General features: G+C 36.2%; 2 protein-coding genes across 2 annotated transcripts; one reads left to right on the top strand and one right to left on the bottom strand.

Annotated features, from left to right (window-relative positions):
- Window positions 1–4,646: 4,646 nt before the first annotated feature.
- On the top strand, window positions 4,647–5,597 carry Tas2r42 (taste 2 receptor member 42). The gene has a single exon (XM_032906457.1). The coding sequence runs from the start codon at window positions 4,647–4,649 to the stop codon at window positions 5,595–5,597; it is 951 nt and encodes a 316-aa protein (XP_032762348.1).
- Window positions 5,598–11,269: 5,672 nt separating this feature from the next.
- On the bottom strand, window positions 11,270–12,233 carry LOC116903054 (taste receptor type 2 member 129-like). The gene is given in 2 exon segments (XM_032905353.1): window positions 11,270–11,623; window positions 11,625–12,233. Coding segments are annotated over 2 exon segments (963 nt in total).
- Window positions 12,234–22,436: the final 10,203 nt, after the last annotated feature.

Here is a 22,436-nt window from a genome sequence, read left to right as displayed (position 1 = left end):
GAGCTAATATCACCAGTCTCCAAGTTATTCTACAAAATAGAAGCAGAAGAAAAGTAGTGTGTAATTTTAAAAGTATCCCAAACTTTCTCTTGCTAGGTGCTAGCAATGGAGTTCTTGCCCAGCCATCAAGGCTAGCTCCAAGTGCCAAGTGGCCATCTTTCCCTGGTTCTCATGGCTGGCTGCTAAACTGACCAAACCAGATTTTGTCTGAAAATGCCAAGAACTTCCAATCTTGTCTCTCAGGCCATCAACCTCTATGGTTGCTCTATAAAACAGCAGCAGTCACTCTGGTCTTACTCAGCTCTCTCTAGCTCCATGAAAGGAAAACACTATATATATATATATATATATATATATATATATATATATATATACACTAGTAAATCTCCAACCCCAAATCCCAAAATGTCCATGCAAAGTGCAAAGAACATAAAACTTGGCAAATATTTTTCAAGCTGCATATGTGTGTTGGGAAAATTTACAACTACAATACTGTATTGCCCAGCTATGAAATTCCTACCTTCTAGCAACTCCTCCATACCACGTGGGTCTGTTCCAACTTTCACCTCTTCTTCCTCCTTCTTTTTCTCCCTCCATCCTCCATCTTTTCTTCTTCCTTCCTTTCTCCCTTCTCTAAAACTTCGTGGTTTTGGTCATTATTTGACCAAATAATATTTCACCTGAAATTACCCAAGCATATGATCTACCCCTTTTGAGGGAGCAGAATTAGCATCAAACAAAGAAACACTACCTAATTCTCTTCTATGAAGTCAGTTACTCTGATACCTAAACCACACAAAGACCCAAAAAAGAAACAGACCATTCTCACTCATGTGTATCAATGCAAAAATACTCAATGAAATTCTCAAAAACTGAATCCAAGAATACATCAAAACAATTATTCTCTTTGTTTTGATTTTCTAATCTTCTCTGTCGTTTTCCTGCTTTACTACAATAACTGAAACATTGAAAAATTGAAAACAATATTTGTGGGATGAGCATTTATCACAAACATTGCCTTGAAATCAAGAAAAATTAATTGAGAAGTAAGCATATTTACTCTTAGCTTTTGTTGACAACTTTTTATCAAATAAATTATTTCTACTCTCTAATTACCAAGAATGTTATAAAATATATTATAGACTTGATCAACATTTATTTTCCATTCTAGATTCTTTCATGAATCTTTGCTTTCTTGGAGTTTCAGATTTAATATGTTAGGGTTTTTCATAATGTTTAGGTTCTTTATTAAAACATCACTGACTCTTTAATCATAGCATTTGGCTTCAAGTAAACTAAAATGCTTTAGCTAAATATGTTTGTGTTCCTCCCTGATTTGGTTTGTATGTTACCTTCATTGATATTTGAGGCTTATTCAAAAAGCATGGAAAATTATGGAGAAATCTGAAGGAAATTCAGCTACTTATTACATAGTCAGGTTGAAGTCTCTCAGAGTCAGCTGAGAACCAAAATTTCCAACACAATGAAGAACATTTGATTTGAACCTTTTACCATTTTCAGATGGAAAACCGAAGTTTTCTAGAAATCTCACCAGAAGGTCTTTGTGCAGCTTTAATAGTTCCTGGTTCCTTATCACATTATAACCCTATCCAAGACATCTTTGGTGCCACAATATAGTCTCACTTTTCAGGGATATAGGCAGAAAAAAAAACAAGACATTTCTTAACAACTTCTTGAGATATAGCTATGGCCAAGAAAATGACATTCACACCAATGCTAAGGCAATACATTATGATTTCCAGTAAGAAGACCGTATGTACACTTGAGTGCATATTATTCTTTAGTTGAGTGCTTTTGTAATTTTAATAAGCACTCAACTATACTTTATAGTAGTAAGGTCTGAAATTCCTTTCTCCATCAAAGTCATTATTCCTGGTATTGTCTATATGGAGAGCCCAGAAACAAAGGGAACTTCGGTAAAAGGAAGAACTTTAGGTAGAAGGAAGTGCTGTGTGTGGATCAGGGTACCTGTCTTTCCATTCCTGACAACTCCTTGAGATACTGATTAGTTTCCTTGTCACAATGATTGTCCTTGGTAGCTCTAAAACACTTGTTTTTTGGTTTCATCTGATGACTTAGGGTCTTCATTTCTTGGAGTTCTTTAGTATCCTTGGATATCAATTCTGGTGAGATCCAAGAATATTCTGGTGATATTCTAGTGAGCTCCCCAGTTCACCTGTACAAATTCTTTTTCTGAAGGGCAGTCACAGGCACCCAAGTGTTTATTCTAGATTCCCATATAGATGGCATACAGAGATGTGAAGGTTCATACCAGAGCTTGCCACAATAATTTTTCTACTTTCTCTTACTATTTTTTCCTCCCCAAAATGCTCATTTTATAATTATGTCATGGGGTAGGAGAGTGCCACGAATTCAGGTACACAAGAAGTAGTTTAAGCACCATGTCTGTTTCTGCCACTAGTACCACATCTGTCACAACACTTTATTGACTCTTCCTTTCAGATGCTGTCATCATTATGTGTTTCTTCCCATTGTTATGGGTAAATCTGGCCCAAACTATCCTTTGCCTTTTAAAAATTAAAACTCAAATATTTCTTTATTCTTTTTTAGTTTTGTTCTAATAGTATCACATACACACACACACAACTTAGTGTGTCTCTCCTTTTAAAAATTTCACCTAAAGCAATTTTAATTAGTTAATTAATTAATTTATTTATATTCACACTCCAGAATTTATTCCCCTCCAAGTCAACCCTCCTACTATTCCACATCCTAACTCCTCTCCACCCCCTGTCTCCAGGAGGATTACCAACCCCATCCACTCCACCAGATCTCTAAACTCCCTGGGGAATCCAGTCTCTTGAGGTTTAGGTGCATCTTCTCTGATTGAACCCAGTCCTCTGCTGCATATGTATATGGTGGGGTCCTCATATTAGCTGGTGTATGCTGCCTGGTTGGTGATCCAGTGTCTGAGAAATCTTCAGGGTCCAGGGTAATTGAGAATGCTGGTCCTCTTACAGGGCTGCCCTCCTCCTGAGCTTCCTCCAGCTTTTTCCTAATTACATCTCTAGGGTCAGCAGTTTCTGTTCATTGGAAGGTGCAAATATCTGCATCTGACTATTTCAGCTGCTTGTTGGGTCTTTTGGAGGGCAGTCATAATAAGTTCCTTTTTTTGAATGCCTAGCCTCAGTAATGGTGTTAAGTCTTGTGTCCTCCCCTTGAGCTGGATTCCACTTTGTGCCTGTCACTGGACCTTCTTTTCCTTAGACCCTTCTCTGTTTCTATCCCTGCATTTCTTTCAGACAGGAAGAGTTATGGGTCAGAGCTTTGACTGTGTGATAGCAACCCCATCCCTCACTTGATGCCTTGTCTTTCTGCTGAAGATGGTCTCAAGAAGTTCCCTCTCCCCACTGTAGGGTAGTTCATCTAGGGTCCCTCTCTTTGAGTCCAGAGAATCTCCCTACTCCCAGATCTCTAGCACATTCTGGGAGTCCTCCCAACCTTCTAACTCCTGGGGTTGCCTGTTTCCATTCTTTCTGCTGACCTTCAGGACTTAAATCCTTTTCCTCCACCAGATTATGCAACCCCTTCCATCCCTTTTCCCTTCCAGGTCCCTCCCTCTCTCATTTTCTAGCTACTGTCATGCCTAAACTGCTACCGTCATGCTTCTAGCCAAAACAAATGGGACTCATAAAATGATAGAGCTCAAAAACTTGGGAATCTATTTAATTGTGAAGACTACTCAAACATACCTGAAAAACATCTAGATAGAAACTAAAGAAAATTATTGAACATAGGGCTTTAAGCTCAGAAAAATAATTTTATTTTGGTATCTCTTTAGAGATCAGCTCATCCAAAATCCTACTTGTTAGTTCTTCATAAATTGTAAGTATCTCCAAAATCCAAGTATGACTTCTCTCCTTTCTCCTCTAGAAAGATGCTTTGCATACATAGTTAACTCATTTTCCCGTATTTACACACTATTTTTTAAAATAGTTCACTTATTCTTTCTGTTGTTGTTATTCTTTAATGTTATCTTTTTAAAAAACTTGCCTTTATAAATTGTCATACACATAGCAAATACATTGTATGTTTATGTAATCCATAAATAAATTATTAAGTATTCTCTTAGTACTTTCTTTGAACAGTAACAAAGATATCTGACTGGTTCCACAGAGTTTAGTGTTTCAGGTAAGGGGAAGACATTCTACACAAATCAGTGAAAAAAAATCTGATTCAAATTTGTATTTTAATATATTTGACTTTATTCTTTCAGACATTACATCATTGGGAAATTTAAGGGCATGTGAGTGATGATGTAGGCATAGAGACTGTCTGGATTAGAATTTAACATTTCTTTAAAAAACTTTTAAATTAAGATATGAGGCTGTATTCATGAACAAATCTTTATAGATTAAGTGTAGGATTCAGGTTGATAAGAAAAAAGTCAAAACCCTAAGACTAAGAATTTCCTTAAGTAGATATCAATTTCTATCCATTGGAAGGAGTTTCCAATCAAGCTGAAATTACAATAAAAAAGGAGCAAGATAACTATGGGAAAGGATGATTTTCGGTGGATGTTCGTTTGAGAACTGAGCAGCAAGGCAAATTGATAGATGTGTGGATTCCCTCTTTCTATTCAACTGCTTACTGGATTGGTTCAAATGTACGTGATAGTGATAATAGCAGTGTTTACACCTGGAATGCTGGGGAATATGTTCATTGGACTGGTAAACTACTCTGACTGGGTCAAGAACAAGAAAATCACCTTCATCAATTTCATCCTGATCTGTTTGGCAGCGTCCAGAATCAGCTCTGTGTTGGTGGTATTTATTGATGCAATCATACTAGAACTAACTCCTCATGTCTATCATTCTTACAGTCGAGTAAAATGCTCTGATATATTCTGGGTTATAACTGACCAGCTGTCAACGTGGCTTGCCACCTGCCTCAGCATTTTCTACTTACTCAAAATAGCCCACTTCTCCCATCCCCTTTTCCTTTGGTTGAAGTGGAGATTGAGAGGAGTGCTTGTTGGTTTTCTTCTATTTTCTTTGTTCTCATTGATTGCTTATTTTCTACTCCTGGAATTACTGTCTATTTGGGGAGATATTTATGTGATCCCTAAAAGCAATCTGACTTTATATTCAGAAAAAATTAAGACCCTTGCTTTTCAAAAGATAATTGTTTTTGATATGATATATTTAGTCCCATTTCTTGTGTCCCTAGCCTCATTGCTCCTCTTATTTTTATCCTTGGTGAAGCACTCCCGAAACCTTGACAGGATTTCTACCACCTCTGAAGATTCCAGAACCAAGATCCACAAGAAGGCCATGAAAATGCTATTATCTTTCCTCGTTCTCTTTATAATTCACATTTTTTGCATGCAGTTGTCACGGTGGCTATTCTTTTTGTTTCCAAACAACAGGTCAACTAATTTTCTTTTGTTAACATTAAACATCTTCCCATTATCTCATACATTCATTATCATCCTGGGAAACAGCAAGCTTCGACAGAGAGCAATGAGGGTCCTGCAACATCTTAAAAGCCAACTTCAAGAGTTGATCCTCTCCCTTCATAGATTGTCCAGAGTCTTCACTATGGAAATAGCTTAAAAGGGAGACTTGGAAGGTCACTGGTAACTTGTTCTTCCGCTGAGTTCTGTTAAGTAATGCTGGACATATATGAACTATCCCTAGTGCATACTGATATTCATGAGAAAAACATCATCTCACAGTCAGGTTATAAAACACCAACTACTCTTTTACACTTTATTTACATCATTGCTAATAAAAATTTATAGTCTCAAATATTTTAAAAAGAATAGTTAATTTTACAGGCAAAATATATGCAATTAAAATTTGCTAGGAAGGTTCATGATTCCTTATATATTAAAGTAATGTATAAGCCTCAATAGGTAGAAGGTGGGCAAAAGGTTGATAGGAGATTATGAAAATCTAAAGTTAAAGAGAGAAAAACACCAACTCACATTTTAAATCATTTTAAAGCTTTTCTCTCTTTCGTTGTGTTTATTTACTTTATGTATATAAGTGGTTTGTGTGCATGTATGTCTTTGCATCCTATGTGTGCCTAGTATCCACACATCTGGAGGTAAGTAGAGGGCATCAATTTGTCTGGAAATTGAGTTACAAATTGTTGTAACACTGTGGGTGCTGGGAACTAACCTGCGTCCTCTGCCAGGGCATTTGCTGAGCTATCTTTCAGTTTCCACAGCTTAGACTCATTGCTATTGTGTTCATTGCATACTGATGTGGTTCCATTCTGAGGTTTGTGTCATAAGGCAGCTGGGCTGGTTGTAATCATCTCCTAATGTTCTTATACAAACCCAGGTTTTGGTAGAGATTGTAGTCTTTCTTGAGACTCTTCCACCATACCACCAATGTAATATTTTTATTAGTAATTTGAAAATTTCAATAGGAAATGCATCCCAGTCACTCTTGCTTCCCACTCCTCACATCATCCCATAAGGTTATTCTGGAGATAGTCCAAACACTGTAGGTTCATCCTCTGTTGTCTTGTCTCTTTGCAAAGGCTCTGTACATTTCTCAGGCTTCCTAGAGAGGCCCCACAGACCCACAGCTTAAATTATTTTTCTTTTATTTCTTTTTCTTCCTTTCTTTCTTTCTTCCTTCTTTTTTTCCTTCCTTTGTTCTTTCTTCCTTTCTTTTCTTTCTTTCTTTTTCCTTTCTTTTATTCTTCCTTGCCTTTTTTAGAAACTGAATTTTATTAGACAATTTGCAAGAGATTTGAAAAAGACTACCTGCAGCTCTCTCTCTCTCTCTCTCTCTCTCTCTCTCTCTCTCTCTTTCTCTTTCTCTCTCTCTCCATCCCTCCCTCTTTTTCTTTCTCTCCCTCTCATTTTCTTTCCTTCCCTCACTCACAAATGTTTTAAAATAAAATACCAGGATCCTTACTGAGAGTCTGCCTCCCAGTCTTTTCTTTTCTTTTCTTTTCTTTTCTTTTCTTTTCTTTTCTTTTTTTAAAGCAGCTTTCTGAAACCTGAGGTAATCATGGGCACATTTCATATGATGGAAACACATGAACTAAATTGCTTCTTCCTTTCTCAGTAAGCATTTGTATGTAGCTTATGTAATATTTTAGTGAGTCAGAACAAAAGGAAAAGGCAGTATTAGATATGCAGAGTCTTTAGCAGTGAAGAATTAACTCAAATATTCCAAAAGAAAAGTCTCATTAATCTGAGGAAATAATATTTAAACAAAATGGGCTGAAAAATGCACACATGCATTTTATCAAAGAAGGCAGGAAGTAAAGGCAAGACTTTAATAATCCAATGAACATAGAATCTAAATCTAACATTAACTCATTGGTTGCTGATGTTGTTTTTATTATAATGGAGGAGAATACAGTTTATAAAAGTCAAAAATAAATCCTTGAGGTAACTCTCTTCTAAAGCAGCAAGCAACTTTTCTAAGCTAAGCTTTGGTATGCAAAGATAGCTAAGCATTTTGTACTCTATCACTCATCAGCATAATTGACTGGCTAGCTAACCTTACATCAATTCAACTTCAACAGACGACCTTTCTTTTCTATCTTCATAGGCACACCAATGGTCCAGATTAGATGATTTTTTTGGTCTTCCTGTAGAGTTTCTCTCCCCTTCAGGATCCTCAAAACTTCCCCCCAAGTCTTCCATAAAACTCCCTGAGCTGCTGCCCCTGATGTTTGGCTGTGGGTTTTTACATGTGTTTCAGTCATCTGCTGGGTAGTGATTCTCAGAGTACAGTTATGCTATATTTTTGTCATGAATATATTGTTGGGTCTGGATTACCTCAATAAGGATATTTTCTAGTTGCATCAAGGAATTTGCAAAATGCATGATATCTTTGTTTTTATTATTATTTTTATTGGATATTTTATGTATTTACATTTCAAATGTAATATTCTTTCCTGTTTCCCCCTCTCCGTCTCCCATACCCTCTCCCCCTGCTTGTATAAAGCTGTTCACCTAAACACCTTGGCATTCCCCTATATCAAGGAATCAAGCCTTCATAGCACTTAGGGCTTCTCCTCTTATTGACGCCAGACAATGACATCCTTTGTTACATATGCAGCTGGAGCCATAGAACCTTTTATGTGTACTCTTTGGTTGGTGGCTTAGTCCCTGGGAGCTCTAGTGGTTCTGGTTGGTTGATGTTGTTGTATGTATGAGGTTGCAAACCCCTTCAGCTCACTCAGTCCTTTCTCCAGTTCCTCCACTGGGATCACCATACTCAATCTGATGGTTAGCTGCAAGCATCCTCATCTGTATCAGCAAGGCTTTGACAGGCAAAGCCTCTCAGAAGACATCCATATTAGACTCCTTTCAGCAAGCACTTCTTGGCATCAGCAATAGTGACTGGGTTTGGTGACTGTGTATAAGATAAATCCCAGGTGAGGCAGTCTCTGGATTGCTTTTCCTTCACTCTCTGCTTTATTCTTTATCCCTGCACTTCCTCTCATGATTATTTTGTTCCCCCATATTAGAATGACTAAAGTATCCACACTTTGGTCTTCCTTCTTCTTGTGCTTCATATGGTCTGTGAATTGTATCTTGGATATTCTGACCTTTTAAGCTAATATCCACTTATCAGTGAGTATGTACCATGTGTGTTCTTTTGTGACTGGGTTACCTCACTCTGCATGATATTTTCTAGTTCCGTCCATTACCCTAAGAATTTTATGAAGTCATTGTTTTTAATAGCTGAGTAGTGCCCCATTGTGTAAATGTATCACATTTTCTGTATCCATTCCTCTGTTGATGGATATCTAGTTTCTTTCCAGCTTCTGGCTATTACAAATAAGGCTTCTATAAATATATAGGAGCATGTGTCTTTGTTATATGTTAGAGCATTTTGTGAGTATATGCCCAGGAGTGGTATAGCTGGGTCCTCATGTAGTGCTATGTCCAATTTACTGAAGAACTGAAAGACTGATTTCCACCAACTATGAAGGAATGTTCCTCTTTTTCCACATCCTTGCCAACATCTTCTATCACCTGAGTCTTTGATCTTAGCCATTCTGACTGGTGGGAGGTAGAATATCAGGTTTGTTTTGATTTGATGAAAAAGGATGTTGAACATTTCTTTAGGTGCTTCTCGGCCATTCATTATTCCTCAGTTGAATTTTTGTTTAGCTCTGTACCCCAATTTTAAAAGGAATATTTGGTTCTCTGAGGTCTAATTGAGTTCTTTGTATATATTAAATATTAGCCCTTTATCTGATATAGGATTAATAAAGATTTTATTGCAATCTGTTGGTTGCTTTTCTCCTATTGACAGTGTCCATTGCCTTACAGAAGATTTTCAATTGTCTGAGGTCCCATTTGTTGATTTTTGATCTTACAGCATAAGCCATTTGTGTTCCGTTCAGGAAATTTTCCCCTGAGCACATGTGTTCAAGGCTCTTCCTCAATTTTCTTTTCTATTAGTTTCAGTATACCTGGTTTTATCTGGAGGTCCTTGATCCACTTGGACTTGAGCTTTGATCAAGGAAATAAGAATAGATTGCTTTACATTTTTCTGTTTGCTGACCTCCAGTTGAATCAGCACTATTTGTTGAAATTGCATCTTTATTTCACTGGATGGTTTTAGCTCCTTTGTCAAAGATCAATTGACAATACATGTGTGGGTTCATTTCTTTCAATTCTATTCCATTGATCTACATACCTGTCTCTGTACCAATATCACACAGGTTTAATTTTTTTATCACTATTGCTCTGTAACACTGCTTGAGGTCAAGGATGGTAATTTCCTCAGAAGTTCTTTTATTTTTGAGAATAGTTTACACTATCCTGGCTTATTTTTAATTCCAAATGAATTTGCAAATTGCTCTTTCTAATTCTAAGAAGAATTGAGTTGGAATTTTAATGGAGATTTCATTGAATTGGTAGATTGCTTTTGGCAAGATGGCCATTTTTACTATATTAATCCTTCCAATCCATGAGCATGGAAGGTCTTTCCATCTTCTTAGATCTTTTTTGATATCTTTCTTCAAAGGCTTAACGTTCTTGTCATACATTCACCTCCTGGCCAACCCATACCTCCTTCCCATGTCTCTTGTCTCCACAAGGATTTCCCCTCAACCACCCACCATACAAAACCTCTAAATTCCCTGGGACCTCCAGTCTTTTGAGGGTTAGGTACATCTTCTCTGACTGAAACAGACCCAATAGTCCTCTGCTGTATATGTGTTGGGGGCTTCATATCAGTTAGTAAAAGTCCCATTTCATTACAAATAAAACACAATTTCTATGTCCATTCTTCAGGTTAGGGGCATCTGGTCTGCTTTCAGTTTCTAGCTGGTATGAATATAGTTAGTAAGTGACGTTGTGGGATGGTGGAATATTTTGGGAGTATCTGGCCAGGAGTGATAATATATCTGGGTCTTGTGGTAGCACTATTCTCAATTTTCTGAGAAACTGCCAGGTTGATTTCCAGAGCGATTATAACAGTTTGCACTCCCATAAACTAGGGAGGAGTGTTCCCATTGTTCCCCATCATCACCAGCATGTGCTGTCACTGGAGGCTTCTTCTTCTTCTTCTTCTTCTTCTTCTTCTTCTTCTTCTTCTTCTTCTTCTTCTTCTTCTTCTTCTTCTTCTTTTTTATTTTAGCCATTTGATTGGTGTGAGGTGGAATTGCATGTTTTTTTGTTTGTTTCTTTGTTTGTTTTTGTTTTTGTTTTTTTGATTTTCATTTCCCTGATGACTAAGGACTTTTAACCTTTCTATAAGTGCTTTTGAGATTCCTCTGTTGTGAATTTCCTGTTTTTTTCTGTACCTCATTTTTTCCTTTTCTTTTGTTTACTTATTCACTTTACATTCAGCTCACTGCACCATTCCAGGTCACCTCCTCCCACAATCCTTCCTTTCAACTCCCTTCTCCTTCTTCTCTAAGGAGGTAAGAAATTCTTTAATTCTATAATAAGTACAATTATATCATACTGATCATTTAACACCCTGAATATAGGCAGGAGTGTTTCCCTCTGTTATAATTAAGTAGCTTATGATTCTCAGTGTTTGCCAAATTCTTTCTCAATTAAACCTGAAACGTGAATCCATATTAGTTACTCTGATATGTAAAAATATACTATATCTTATACATTATAATTTTACAATTTTAAATTACATATGTGTATTGTACTTCTCTGATGTGAAATATTTGCTTATAGTTTCTATCAGATTTAACAAATAAAATTGATAAAGCAATGTAAAACAATTTTTTAAATAAATAAATAATCTAGCAGAATATCCAATGAACTCAGTTTCTTTTAGAATATGCAAGATGATCTGCAGTATAATTTAGGGATCCATAATGTGAACCTGTGCTTCAGCCACCACAACACATAAAGAAAGTTCCGTCTCAGGTTTGTGTCTCCCCAGATCAAGACACATGAGTGTCCTGAAGGAAAAACTGCTGCAACAGTTTCACAAAACCTGATAAAAAGAATGTTCTCCATCAACTTATTCCTCCAAATTTGCACTGAAAGAAACAGAAAGAAAATGGCACAGAGAAGGACATACATGATCATTGTTTGCAAGACTTTGATGTGAGCATTGGTGAGGGCATCTCTACATCTTTGTGCATGTTGTTGCATCTTCTTGTAATGTCTCCACAGGGAGAAAAATGAGCATGAGAAAAGTTGACTGCGAAAGTGTAAATGGTATGGATGTGAAAATACAGTTATTAATGACTAAAATAACCCTGTAAAATGATACAGTGATATTTGAAGTGAAATCATACAGCAGATGTCCTCTGTAGTCATCTATCTGGGTATCAATGTATGAGTTTATCAGAAGAGTGTTTAGAAACAAGAAGACCAAAGACATGAGCAAAGTCCCTGAAACCACCTTGTTAACTCTCTTCTTTAAGAAAACAAAAATAAAGTTAGAAAAATTAGCTATTTTAAGAAAATAAAAAAGGCCAAGGCATGCAGCAAGCCACATGCTAAAATGATTGCTGATAATCAAATGGAAAATAATCAGTTTTACCTCCCTTCTAGTTACCAATATATTTGAGTATTGTACAGATGCTAATATAAGAGTGAATACTGTCAAAAGAAGGTAGATTCTGGAGAAAGCCAAGGCTGTAAGTATTTGATTCACTGTAGAGATTCTTCTTCTCTTGATCCAATGCATGTAGTTCACCAAAACTATAAATCCATTTGCAAACCATCCTATTATGATTTCTATAATTACAATGAAGGCAAATATGATCTGTATGATTCCATCCATTTTCTCTAAGAAATGTTATGATTCATGAGGTCACTGAAGTCTTGGATCCTCATAACATACTCAATTTTATAAATGCTCAGTGAAGTAACAAATAGCAAGTATGAAGTTTTAACAATATTAGGCTCATAGCACATCTCTTTTTCTGTGAGAGTGATTTTTTCCCATTCAGTTGAACCAAGCTCCATCCAAAGTACACTCTTTAGACCAAGTGGTGTAGAGGAGGATTTTCAAGTGAATTCTAACAGAAATTCTAAGTCTTCATGTTCTAAGATGAAAATAAATATATATTATTTGTATTGCTTCCATGATTCTGCCACAATAACATTTTAATCTGGCTACTGTAGTCCTGGGCAAGTAACTTATATATTCTACCATATATAGAGCAGTCAGAACCTAGACTTATGTAAGGAGCTTTCTGAGTACTAGGGATGACAGAGCTAGTGTTTTGCAGAAGCTCTTAAAGCATTTTTTGGGTTTGTGTGATTATGCCACAGACATTAAAATCTGGAGTAGGCACTCTAAAGCAAATTCAAATCAATTTTTATCCAAAAGTTATCAAAAAAGATAATGACATTTCATACTTGTCAAAGGAAAAGTCTACCAAGATGAATTCTCATTTCTGAACATCTTTGCTCCAAATGCAAGGTCACCCTCATTCATAAAAGAAATTTACTGAAGCTCAAAGCATACATTGTACCCCACGCAGTAATTGTGGGAGTCTTCAACACCCTACTCCCAGAAATTGACAGATCACAGAAACTGAACCTAAGCAGAGACAAAGTGAAAATAATTGAAGTTATGAACCAAATGGATTTGACATATGTTTATAGAACATTTCATCCTAGAACAAAAGAATATATTTATTTCTCTGCAGCTCATGATAGCTTCTCTAAAATTAACCATAAAATCATTAACAAAACAGACCTCAACAGATACAAGAAGATTGGAATAATCCATGCATCTTATCAGATCACCATGGACTAAGGCTGGTGTTCAATAACAAGAAAAACAACAGAAAGCTCACATACATATGGAAGTTGAACAATGCTTGACTCAATGATAAATTGATCAATGAAGAAATTAAAAAAGAAAGAAAGAAAAGGCATTTAATGACAATGAAGGTGCAACATACCCAAACATATGAGACACAAATTCCTAAGAGAAAAATTCATAGCACTAAGTACCCTGATAAAGAAACTGGAGAGAATATATACTAACAGCTTGAGAGCACATCTGAAAGCTCTAGAACAAAAATGAAGCAACTACACCCAAGAGGAGTAGACAGCAGGAAATAATCAAACTCAGGGTTGAAATCAACCAAGTAGAAACAAGTAAAACTATATAAACAATGAACAAAACCAAGAGCTGATTCTTTGAGAAAATCAACAAGATAAATAAATCTTTAGCCAGACTAACCAGAGAGCACAGAGACAGTATCCAAATTAGCAAATTTATAAATGAAAAGGGAAACATAACAACAGAAACTGAAGAAATTTTAAAATCAGATCCTGCTACAAAATCCTATACTCAACAAGACTAGAATATATGGATGAAATGGATAATTTTCTAGAGAGATACCAAGAACCAATTTTAAAATAAACCATCTAAACAATTACACAAACCATAAAGAGATAGAAGCAGTCATTAAAATTCTCCCAACCAGTAAAAGCCCAGGGCCAGATGGTTTCAGCGCAGGATTCTACCAGACCTTCAAATTAGACCTAATACCAGTATTCTTCAAACTATTCCACAAAATAGAAACAGAGGAACACTATCAAATTTGTTTTATGAAACCACAGTTAAGCTTAGACCTAAACCATACAAAGACCCAACAAAGGAAGAGAACTTCAAACCAATCATGCTTATCAATATCGATGCAAAAATACTCAGTATAATCTCTCAAAGCGAATCCAAGAACACATCAAAATAATCATTCACCATGATCAAGTAGGCTTCATCCCAATGATGCAGGGATGGTTCAGTACATGGAAATCCATCACTTAATCCACTATAAAACAAGCTCAAAGGGAAAAAACCCACATGATAATTTCATTAGATGAAGAGAGAGCATTTGACAAAACTCAACACCCCTTTGTTGTAAAAGTCTTGGAATGATCAGGAATTCAAGACCCTTATCTAAACATAGCAAAAATAATATACAGCAAACCAATAGCCAACATCAAACTAAAGGGATAGAAAATTGAAGCAATCCCATTAAAATCACAAACTAGACAAGGCTGCCTACTCTCTCACCACCTATTCAGTATATTACTCTGTGGCCTATCCTGATCAATTAGACAAGAAAAGGAGGTCAAAGGGATAGAGATTGGTAATGAAGTAGTCAATATATCACTACTTGCTGATGATATAATAGTATATTTAAGTGACCCCAAAAATTCCACCAGAGAACTCCTACAGCTGTTAACTTCTGCAAAAGGCTGTATATAAAATTAAGTCAAAGAAATCAGTAGCCTTCCTCTACTCTAAGGATAAATATGAAGCGAAGGAAATTATTGAAAGGAAGCTGTATGCCATAGTCACAAAAAATATAAAATGCCTTGTTGTGACTCTAACTAAGCAAGGGAAAGATCTGTATGACAAGAACTTCAAGTCTTTGAAGAAAGAAATTGAGAAAGATCTCAGAAGATGGATAAATCTCCAATGCTCATGGATTGGCAGGATTAATATAGTAAAAATGGTCATTTTTCCAAAAGAAATCTACAGATTCAATGCAATCCCCATCTAAACTCCAACTCAATTCTTCATAGAGTTAGAAAGAGCAATTTGCAAATTCATTTGGAATAACAAAATCCCAGGATATCAAAGACTATTCTCAACAATAAAAGAACTTCCAGATGAATCACCAGCCCTGACCTCAAGTTGTATTACAGAGCAATCGTGATAAAAACGGAATGGTATTGGTTCAGAGATAGGTAGGTAGCCCAATGGACTAGAATTGAAGATCCAGAAAAGAACCCACACACCTCTGGTCACTTAATCTTTGACAAAGGGGCTAAAACCATCCAGTGGACAAAAAGAAAGCATTTTCAATAAATAGTGCTGTTTCAACTGGAGGTCCACATGTAGAAAAATGCAAATCAATCCTTTCTTATTGTACAAATCTCAAGTCCAAGTGGATCACACACCGCCACATAAAACCAGATACACTGATAGTGTGGAAGAGCCTCAATCACATAGGCACAGGGGAAGATTTCCTGAACAGAACACCAGTGACTTATGGTCTAAAATCAAGAACTGACAAATGGGACCTCATAAAATTTAAAACTTCTGTAAAGCAAAGGACACTGTCAATAGGACAAAATGGCAATGAACAGATTGAAAAACAGATTTTTACCATTCCTACATCTGATAGATGGCTATTATCTAATATACACAAAAAATTAACGAAGTTAGATTCTAGAGAATCTAATAGCCTAATTAAAAAAATGGGGTACAGAGCTAAACAAAGACTTTTCAAATGGAGAATATAGAAATGTTCAATAGCTTTGTCATCAGGGAAATGCAAATCAAAACAACCCTGAGTTTCTACCTCATACAAATCAGAATGGCAATGGTCAAAAACTCATTTGAGAGCAGATGCTGGCAAGAACATGGAGAAAGAGGAATATTCCTTCATTGTTGGTTGTTTTGCAAGCTGGTATAACCACTATGAAAATCAGTCTTGCCATTCTTTAGAAAATTGGACATCATAGTACCTGAGGACCCAGCTATACCACTCCTGGGCATATACCCAAAAGACACACCAACATTTAACAAGGACACATGTTCCACTATGTTCATAGAATCCTTATTTATAATTGCCAAAAGCTGAAAAGAACCCCAGATGTCCTTCAACAGAGGAATGGAAACAGAAAATGTGCTACATTTACACAATGGAGCACTACTCAGCTATTAAAAACAATGACTTCATGAAATTCTTAGGCTAATGGATGGAACTAGAAAATATGCTGAGTAAGGTAACCCTGCCACAAAATTCCAAATGCTCAGAATACCCAAGATACAATTCATAGACCTTATGAAGCTTAAGAAACAGGAAGACCAAAATGTGGATGCTTGAGTCCTTCTTGGAAAGGGAAACAAAATATGGATTGGAATTAGAGGGTGAGAGGGTCTTTGGAGGAAAAGCGGTGGGGGAAGAAAAAAAAGGGCAGGACAAGGAATGGGAGGTGATGAGTATGATATACAGAGGGTCAGGAATGTTAAGAGTGTTGTATATCAATGGGGAATGGGGAGCTGGGGTAGCCACCAGCAAGTCCCAGATGCTAGGAAAGCAAGAGGCTCTTAGGAACCAACAGGGATGAGATTATATGAAATGCCCAACAAAGTGAAGTGAGAAGCTGTAGCGACCACATCCAGAAATTAGGTAAGGCTCCTGGGTGAGTGAAGGGGCCACCCACTCATTCAAGATTTTTAACACAGAATGGCTCCTGTCTCAATGAAACATGGGGGCAAAATGTAGAGCTGAGATAGAATGAAAGGCCATCCAAAGACTGCCCCATCTGGGGATCCATCCCATTATATGCACCAAACCCAGACACTTTTGTTGCTGACAAAAGCCTGATATAGCTGTCTCCTGAGAGACTCTGCCAGATCCTGAGGAAAACAGAGGTGGATGCTAACAGTCAATCATTGGACTTAGCATGGGGACCCCAATGGAGGAATTAGAGAAAGGACTGAAGAAGCTGAAGGGATTTGCAACCCCATACGCAACCAACCTGACCTCCAGAGCTCCCAGGGTCTAAACCACCAACCAAAGAGTACACATGGAAGGATTCATGGTTCCAATTGCATATGAAGCAGAGGTTAGCATTGTCCTCCTCAATGAGAGGAGAAGCACTCTGTCTTATGAAGGCTGGATTCCCCAGTGTAGGGTAATCCAGAATGGTGAGGTGGAAGTGTGTGCGTGGTTTGGTGGGTGGGTAAGCACTCTCATAGAAGCAGGGTGAGAGGGATGTGATAGGAGGTTCTGGAGAGAAAACTGGGAAAGGGATTACATTTGAAATATAAATAAATAAAATAACCGACAAAAAATAAATGCCTCAGAATTAATGTAAAATTCAGCAAACTTAGAGCTATTTAACAATCCATGTAGAATGGTACTGATGTTTCTGTTATGTTATGAAACAGAACTGAGCATGGATGAGTTCATGTACTCAGCAAAAATTCTCATCATTCTCTACCATTTTCTTGCCCATTTTAATTCCTCATTAATACCAATTTACTAAGAAATGATGGTTCCCTAGCTTTTTACACCTTCCTCCAACATCTATTCACTTATCATTACTCATAGAAATGAAGGCAAATAAAACATTTGATAAAGTTTTTAAAATGAGCTTATTATACAGTTATTGATCTAGAACTAGAGTTAATGAAGGAACCTAGAAGTATATTTAAAAATAACTGCCAAAATTAAAAGAAAAATATGTATCATTAATTTTAGATATCAAAGAGAAACACATGTGGAATTTCAATACAAAGGTTCAATACCATCCTCAACCTCCTGAATCAATCAATTATCCTTTAAAAACTGAATATATTCTAAACATTCTCATATTTTATAATATTTACATCAAAGATATAGAAAAAAGGTGTAAAAGCATAGACTGGGAATTTTTGAGTCAATTTTTAAGAGTTGAAAAATGCACCAACCTCAAGGAACAGAAACATTCTGGCTGTTCTCTCGGGTTGCAAATATGAGCTCAAGTAAGAGTAGAAACAGGAATGCAAACACCTGGGGGTGTGGCTATGCAAATTAGGCAAAGATGGTAGAATTAATGGGCTCTGTAATGACTACTACGTTGGCAAATTGGTATGTATTTTAGTGCTCACTGGGAATATCGCTCTGGGAGTGAAGTTTTCCTCTTTTCTGTCCTAAGCATGTTTATTTTAAAAAGATGTCCAAAATCTCTTTCCTGGGAATGGGTGGCCTATTTACTCAGTGGTATAAAGATGTCAAAAAAAAATTTTGAGTGGAATTTAAGCCATGAGGTTCTCATGCCTGTGAAAAAAATCTCAACTGGGGTTTCAGGCTGAATATTTTACCTTCTGTGGTCAGTTTTCATCTGGAAGCTGTTAGCACCTTGTTCCACAATCTCTGTCTCTTGCTATTCTTTCTTTCCTTTGATGCCTCAGCAGAGTGAACATTCTGCATGGTCTAAAACTATCTAATGGAAATCCCATTTGGTTACCGTAAAGGGTCTCTTCTAGTTGATTTCTGGTAGACATTTTCAGTGTTGGATATAATGCTGTTGTGCTATTTATTGCCTATCAATGTTTTCTTATATGTTCTTTTAATTTGTTGTTTAATAAATTCACTGATGCAAAAATTGAAATGTCTGTTAGAGTTCATTCTCTACAGAACAAATTATTAGAAAATTAAGTTTTGTTTTCTGTAAGGGAGGATTGTTTTCACCATGGGTCTCTTTGCCTAGCCTTAGAACTGTACCTTTCATTATGGATTGAAAATATCATAGGTTTTCCCTCAGGAAAGGCCATCTTTCCAGACAAGTGAGATAGTACCCAGGACAATGCTAACATACTTCATCTATAATCCAAAAATTGAAGTGAGTATGAGAGAGGGTCAGTACTTTTGCTCATTTTAGAGACAATATTTCTGTAAGTATATTTTGCAAGCTTTTGACTTCTTTACATTTTTTATTGATACCCTACCTGTTATAATGATTCTAACGAATTCTAGCAATCAAAGAAGATTTTACCGAAACTTCCTTCTATCTGGATCATTATAGCTATAAGTCTTACATAATGTACACATTTCTATATATATTTAAAATGTTGTACTAAATATATAATTAAATGCTAGAACACCATCTTTCTAATTTAGCAAAACTTAAAATAAATATTTTTAAAGTTTCTCCTTCTGAAATATTTTAGAGTCAATGCTAAGATACTTTTGATAATACTGGAAAGTTTGTTTTATTTTGAGATGATTGAGAAATTCCTCCTCTAAACATTAATCCCTTTCAAACTCAGGAGACATGTTTAGCTGGCTTCTCACCGAAAAAAGTAATGGGAGTCAGCAAGATGACCTTTGAAATGAGTAAAAACACTGAGGCTTATGTTTGAAGTACACACATTTGGGGAGAGCAGGAAGGCAACTAAGAAGTGGTCTTCTGTAAGACAAGAAAAGATTAATAAATTGCAGTGGAGGACTAATGACCTAAAAGCACCAGAAGAGTTGGGAAACTCCAGATAGGAAAGTTGCTATGCTGATGACATCATCTGCGGGAAGTTAGGATCTGGAATGCATCTAAAAAAAACGTGATTCTATTGGTATTTAAAACCTTGAGGTTATAGAGAAGAAAAGATCTGATGATGAAATCGTCTACCCTAAAAGTTGCCCTTTCTGCCTATACCCAGCCCCATCCTCACCAAGTCCCAATGATAACTCTCTGTAGCCACACACGAACTGCTCCCTTCATTGCTCTGATTCAAGAAACACCTGCTTCTGTATAGGTGCAAGAACTTGAACCGGCTTTCTCCAGTGATGTTTGATGTTTATGCTGATGATTCTGCAGATATCAGATTCATGCAGGTGGAGAAAGTGACAGCCATATGACATGGATAATCAAGAGTCTGGTTAAGTCTATCACCCTAGAAGACTGAAATGAAAGGTGGTTTCTTGAGGTTAATCTTTGCAATGACAGTGAAAGGGCTCCACTCACTTCTTATCATTGAGGCGGTAAAATGACTAGTGTCCAAAAAATGGCATCAGTCTATGATCCCTTGGTGAGTAAACAGAAAGTATGCCACTCAAATCTCCAGGACATGTCATGATGTAATTTCTCAAGAAGTCATTTGATTTAATATTTTTTCCACAATATTTTCTAACTTTTTAAAAAGTATGTTAACTCATTGAAAACAACATAGAAGTACATACAGGAGTTTCATGAAATTCCATCACTTACTTTTCACAAGATTTGTGCAAGTTGAACAAAGACGAACCACAGCGGAAAAGGCACAGGATCTTATTCTACGTGATTTCCTGGGACAGGGTTGGGGTAACTGATTCTACCAGCTGGGGATGCTAACAGCCCATGTACCCCTGATGCTCTTTAAATGTAATATCTCTAGATTCTTGACTCAGGCCTATGTTAATGGATTGTACTGGAGGATCAGTGGGTTTATAGTAATTTACATAAATGTGCAAGTGATACTCACTTTTGGCACTCTCAAAATTTTCCCATTGTCTTTAACTTCCAAGAAAAACAGCACAACTCTAAGGACACAAGATGAATGCAGAGTATCACAGATTCATTGTTTACAGCTGTTCTCCAGAATAGAGTCTTACTGTAAGGCCAACAAGCCCCTTGATGCAGTGCTTGTAACTGGGACTATAGTTAAGGAATGTCTACAGACTGGTAATAATTTTGTTGGAAAATCCAAATCAATTGCCTTTGGTATTTTAAAAACAACAGCACACTTCCCCATGCTTTCTTCTGTACTGCACCAATTCTATTAATGTCAGACTTTAAATTTCTCTCATTTATAACAATACATATTGAAAGCAGGACCTTCCAAACTAAGTGCTTATTTTGTGAATAGAAACAACATGCCTTTCAATACTATCAACTTTATTGAGATTTTATCAAATATAATTTCAATTTACTGCATATTAATGATACTGTGCTAATAAGGACCAATAAATGGGAAATGGTAAGATTCTTAAATAATGTAACAGGTGACAGTGGAGCACAAAATATCATGTTGTTCATTTTTCCTTTGTCAACGTGCATCCTCTACATTTTTTGAATAAGAATGATTTCTGAAATCATCATATTTGGTAATATGGTCTTTGCTCAAGTTGCAGAAGTCTTGTGAAAATAACTTGTGGAATTTCATTATAGTCCTGTATTTGCTTCTCTGTTATTTTCAATGAGTTAATATACATTTTTAAAAAAATATTAGAAAATATTTTGGAAAAATATTAAATCAAATGACTTCTTGGCAAGGAAACTGTTATTAACTACAAATAATAGTAGAATAAATGTTGTTATATATACAAAGCCAAAAAGCATCACTAAGCAAGTTGGTTGTTAATAAAGAAAACACATAAAAATCTACCAAAACATATTATATATTCGTCGAACCTACTTTATTGTTATAAATGCCATTACACCTTTTATATTCTCCCTTGTCATCAGACACGCTACTAATATACTTGTGCCAAGTATACATTCTGCTGATAATCTAGCTAGAACTGTGGAATTTTCAGACATTAACTCTTACTAATGCTTCCACTTATGGACATGTATAGATGCAGCATGAAGCCAGCCCCTACAGTCTGCAGTGGTGAAGTTTTTCCCCACTGTGGATTGCTGTTCCTGCTGTTTACTATTCTGTTCTTTCACCAATTTTTAACTAAGCTATAATTTTCACCAACTAACTAATGTTCCAGAATCAAGAGTCTGCACATTATCCCTTATAGTAGTAACTGAATCTCATCTTCAATGGCCCCTACCGTACTGATGGAAAGGTTTAATAAACAACACAAACATAAAGTTCGATCTGAAGCTCTATTTTGAGAGTTGCAATAAAACTTTCAGTAGAGCTGACATCGCTAAGTTAATTCATAAGCTCTCAGTTACTATTCAAGTTAATTTATCTCCTTCTTTGCAAGATAATATGCCATTAATAATTATGTCAACAGTTGTTCTGATTCTACCATACTCAAATGATGGTGATCAAACAGATAGTAAGACATCCTCCACTATTGTTGCATGCTTTTACGTGCGTTATATTAATGGTTTGAGATGAATTAATTGTTATAAATTTCATATTGAAATGGAATGTCAATTACGATAGAAAAGATTAAGTTCTTTTGATGAACATAGCATAAACATCTATGGAAAATATGAATTTACTGAAAAAGGAAATTGATATCAAGTTCCTCCCCTAACTTGTAAAAACACTGACGTCTGCATAATATAACATTCAGTGTTCTTCCTTGTCATTAAATGGCTAAACCTTCTCTGAGATTTTCATCCATTTCTGTTGAAGCTGGCATGAGCCAGTGCTGCTTGTGGTAATAATATATCAAGTCTATTCTAAATACACTTGTCACTGTTCCGTATTACTGTGTGCATGTATCACTGTTTTGTAATGATTCACTTTATGATTTTCAGATCTTTATGACAAGGTAAGAAATCAGGATGATATAATAGG

The sequence above is a fragment of the Rattus rattus genome, chromosome 6, assembly GCF_011064425.1.
Source record: "Rattus rattus isolate New Zealand chromosome 6, Rrattus_CSIRO_v1, whole genome shotgun sequence".
NCBI classification, from domain to species: Eukaryota; Metazoa; Chordata; class Mammalia; order Rodentia; family Muridae; genus Rattus; species Rattus rattus.
The sequence above is the reverse complement of the archived record's forward strand: the minus strand, read 5'-3'. Positions and strand labels throughout refer to the sequence as shown.

Excerpts from the sequence above, each read along its gene's own strand:
- Tas2r42 (XM_032906457.1), top strand. The coding sequence starts at position 4,647 with ATGTACGTGATAGTGATAATAGCAGTGTTTACACCTGGAATGCTGGGG.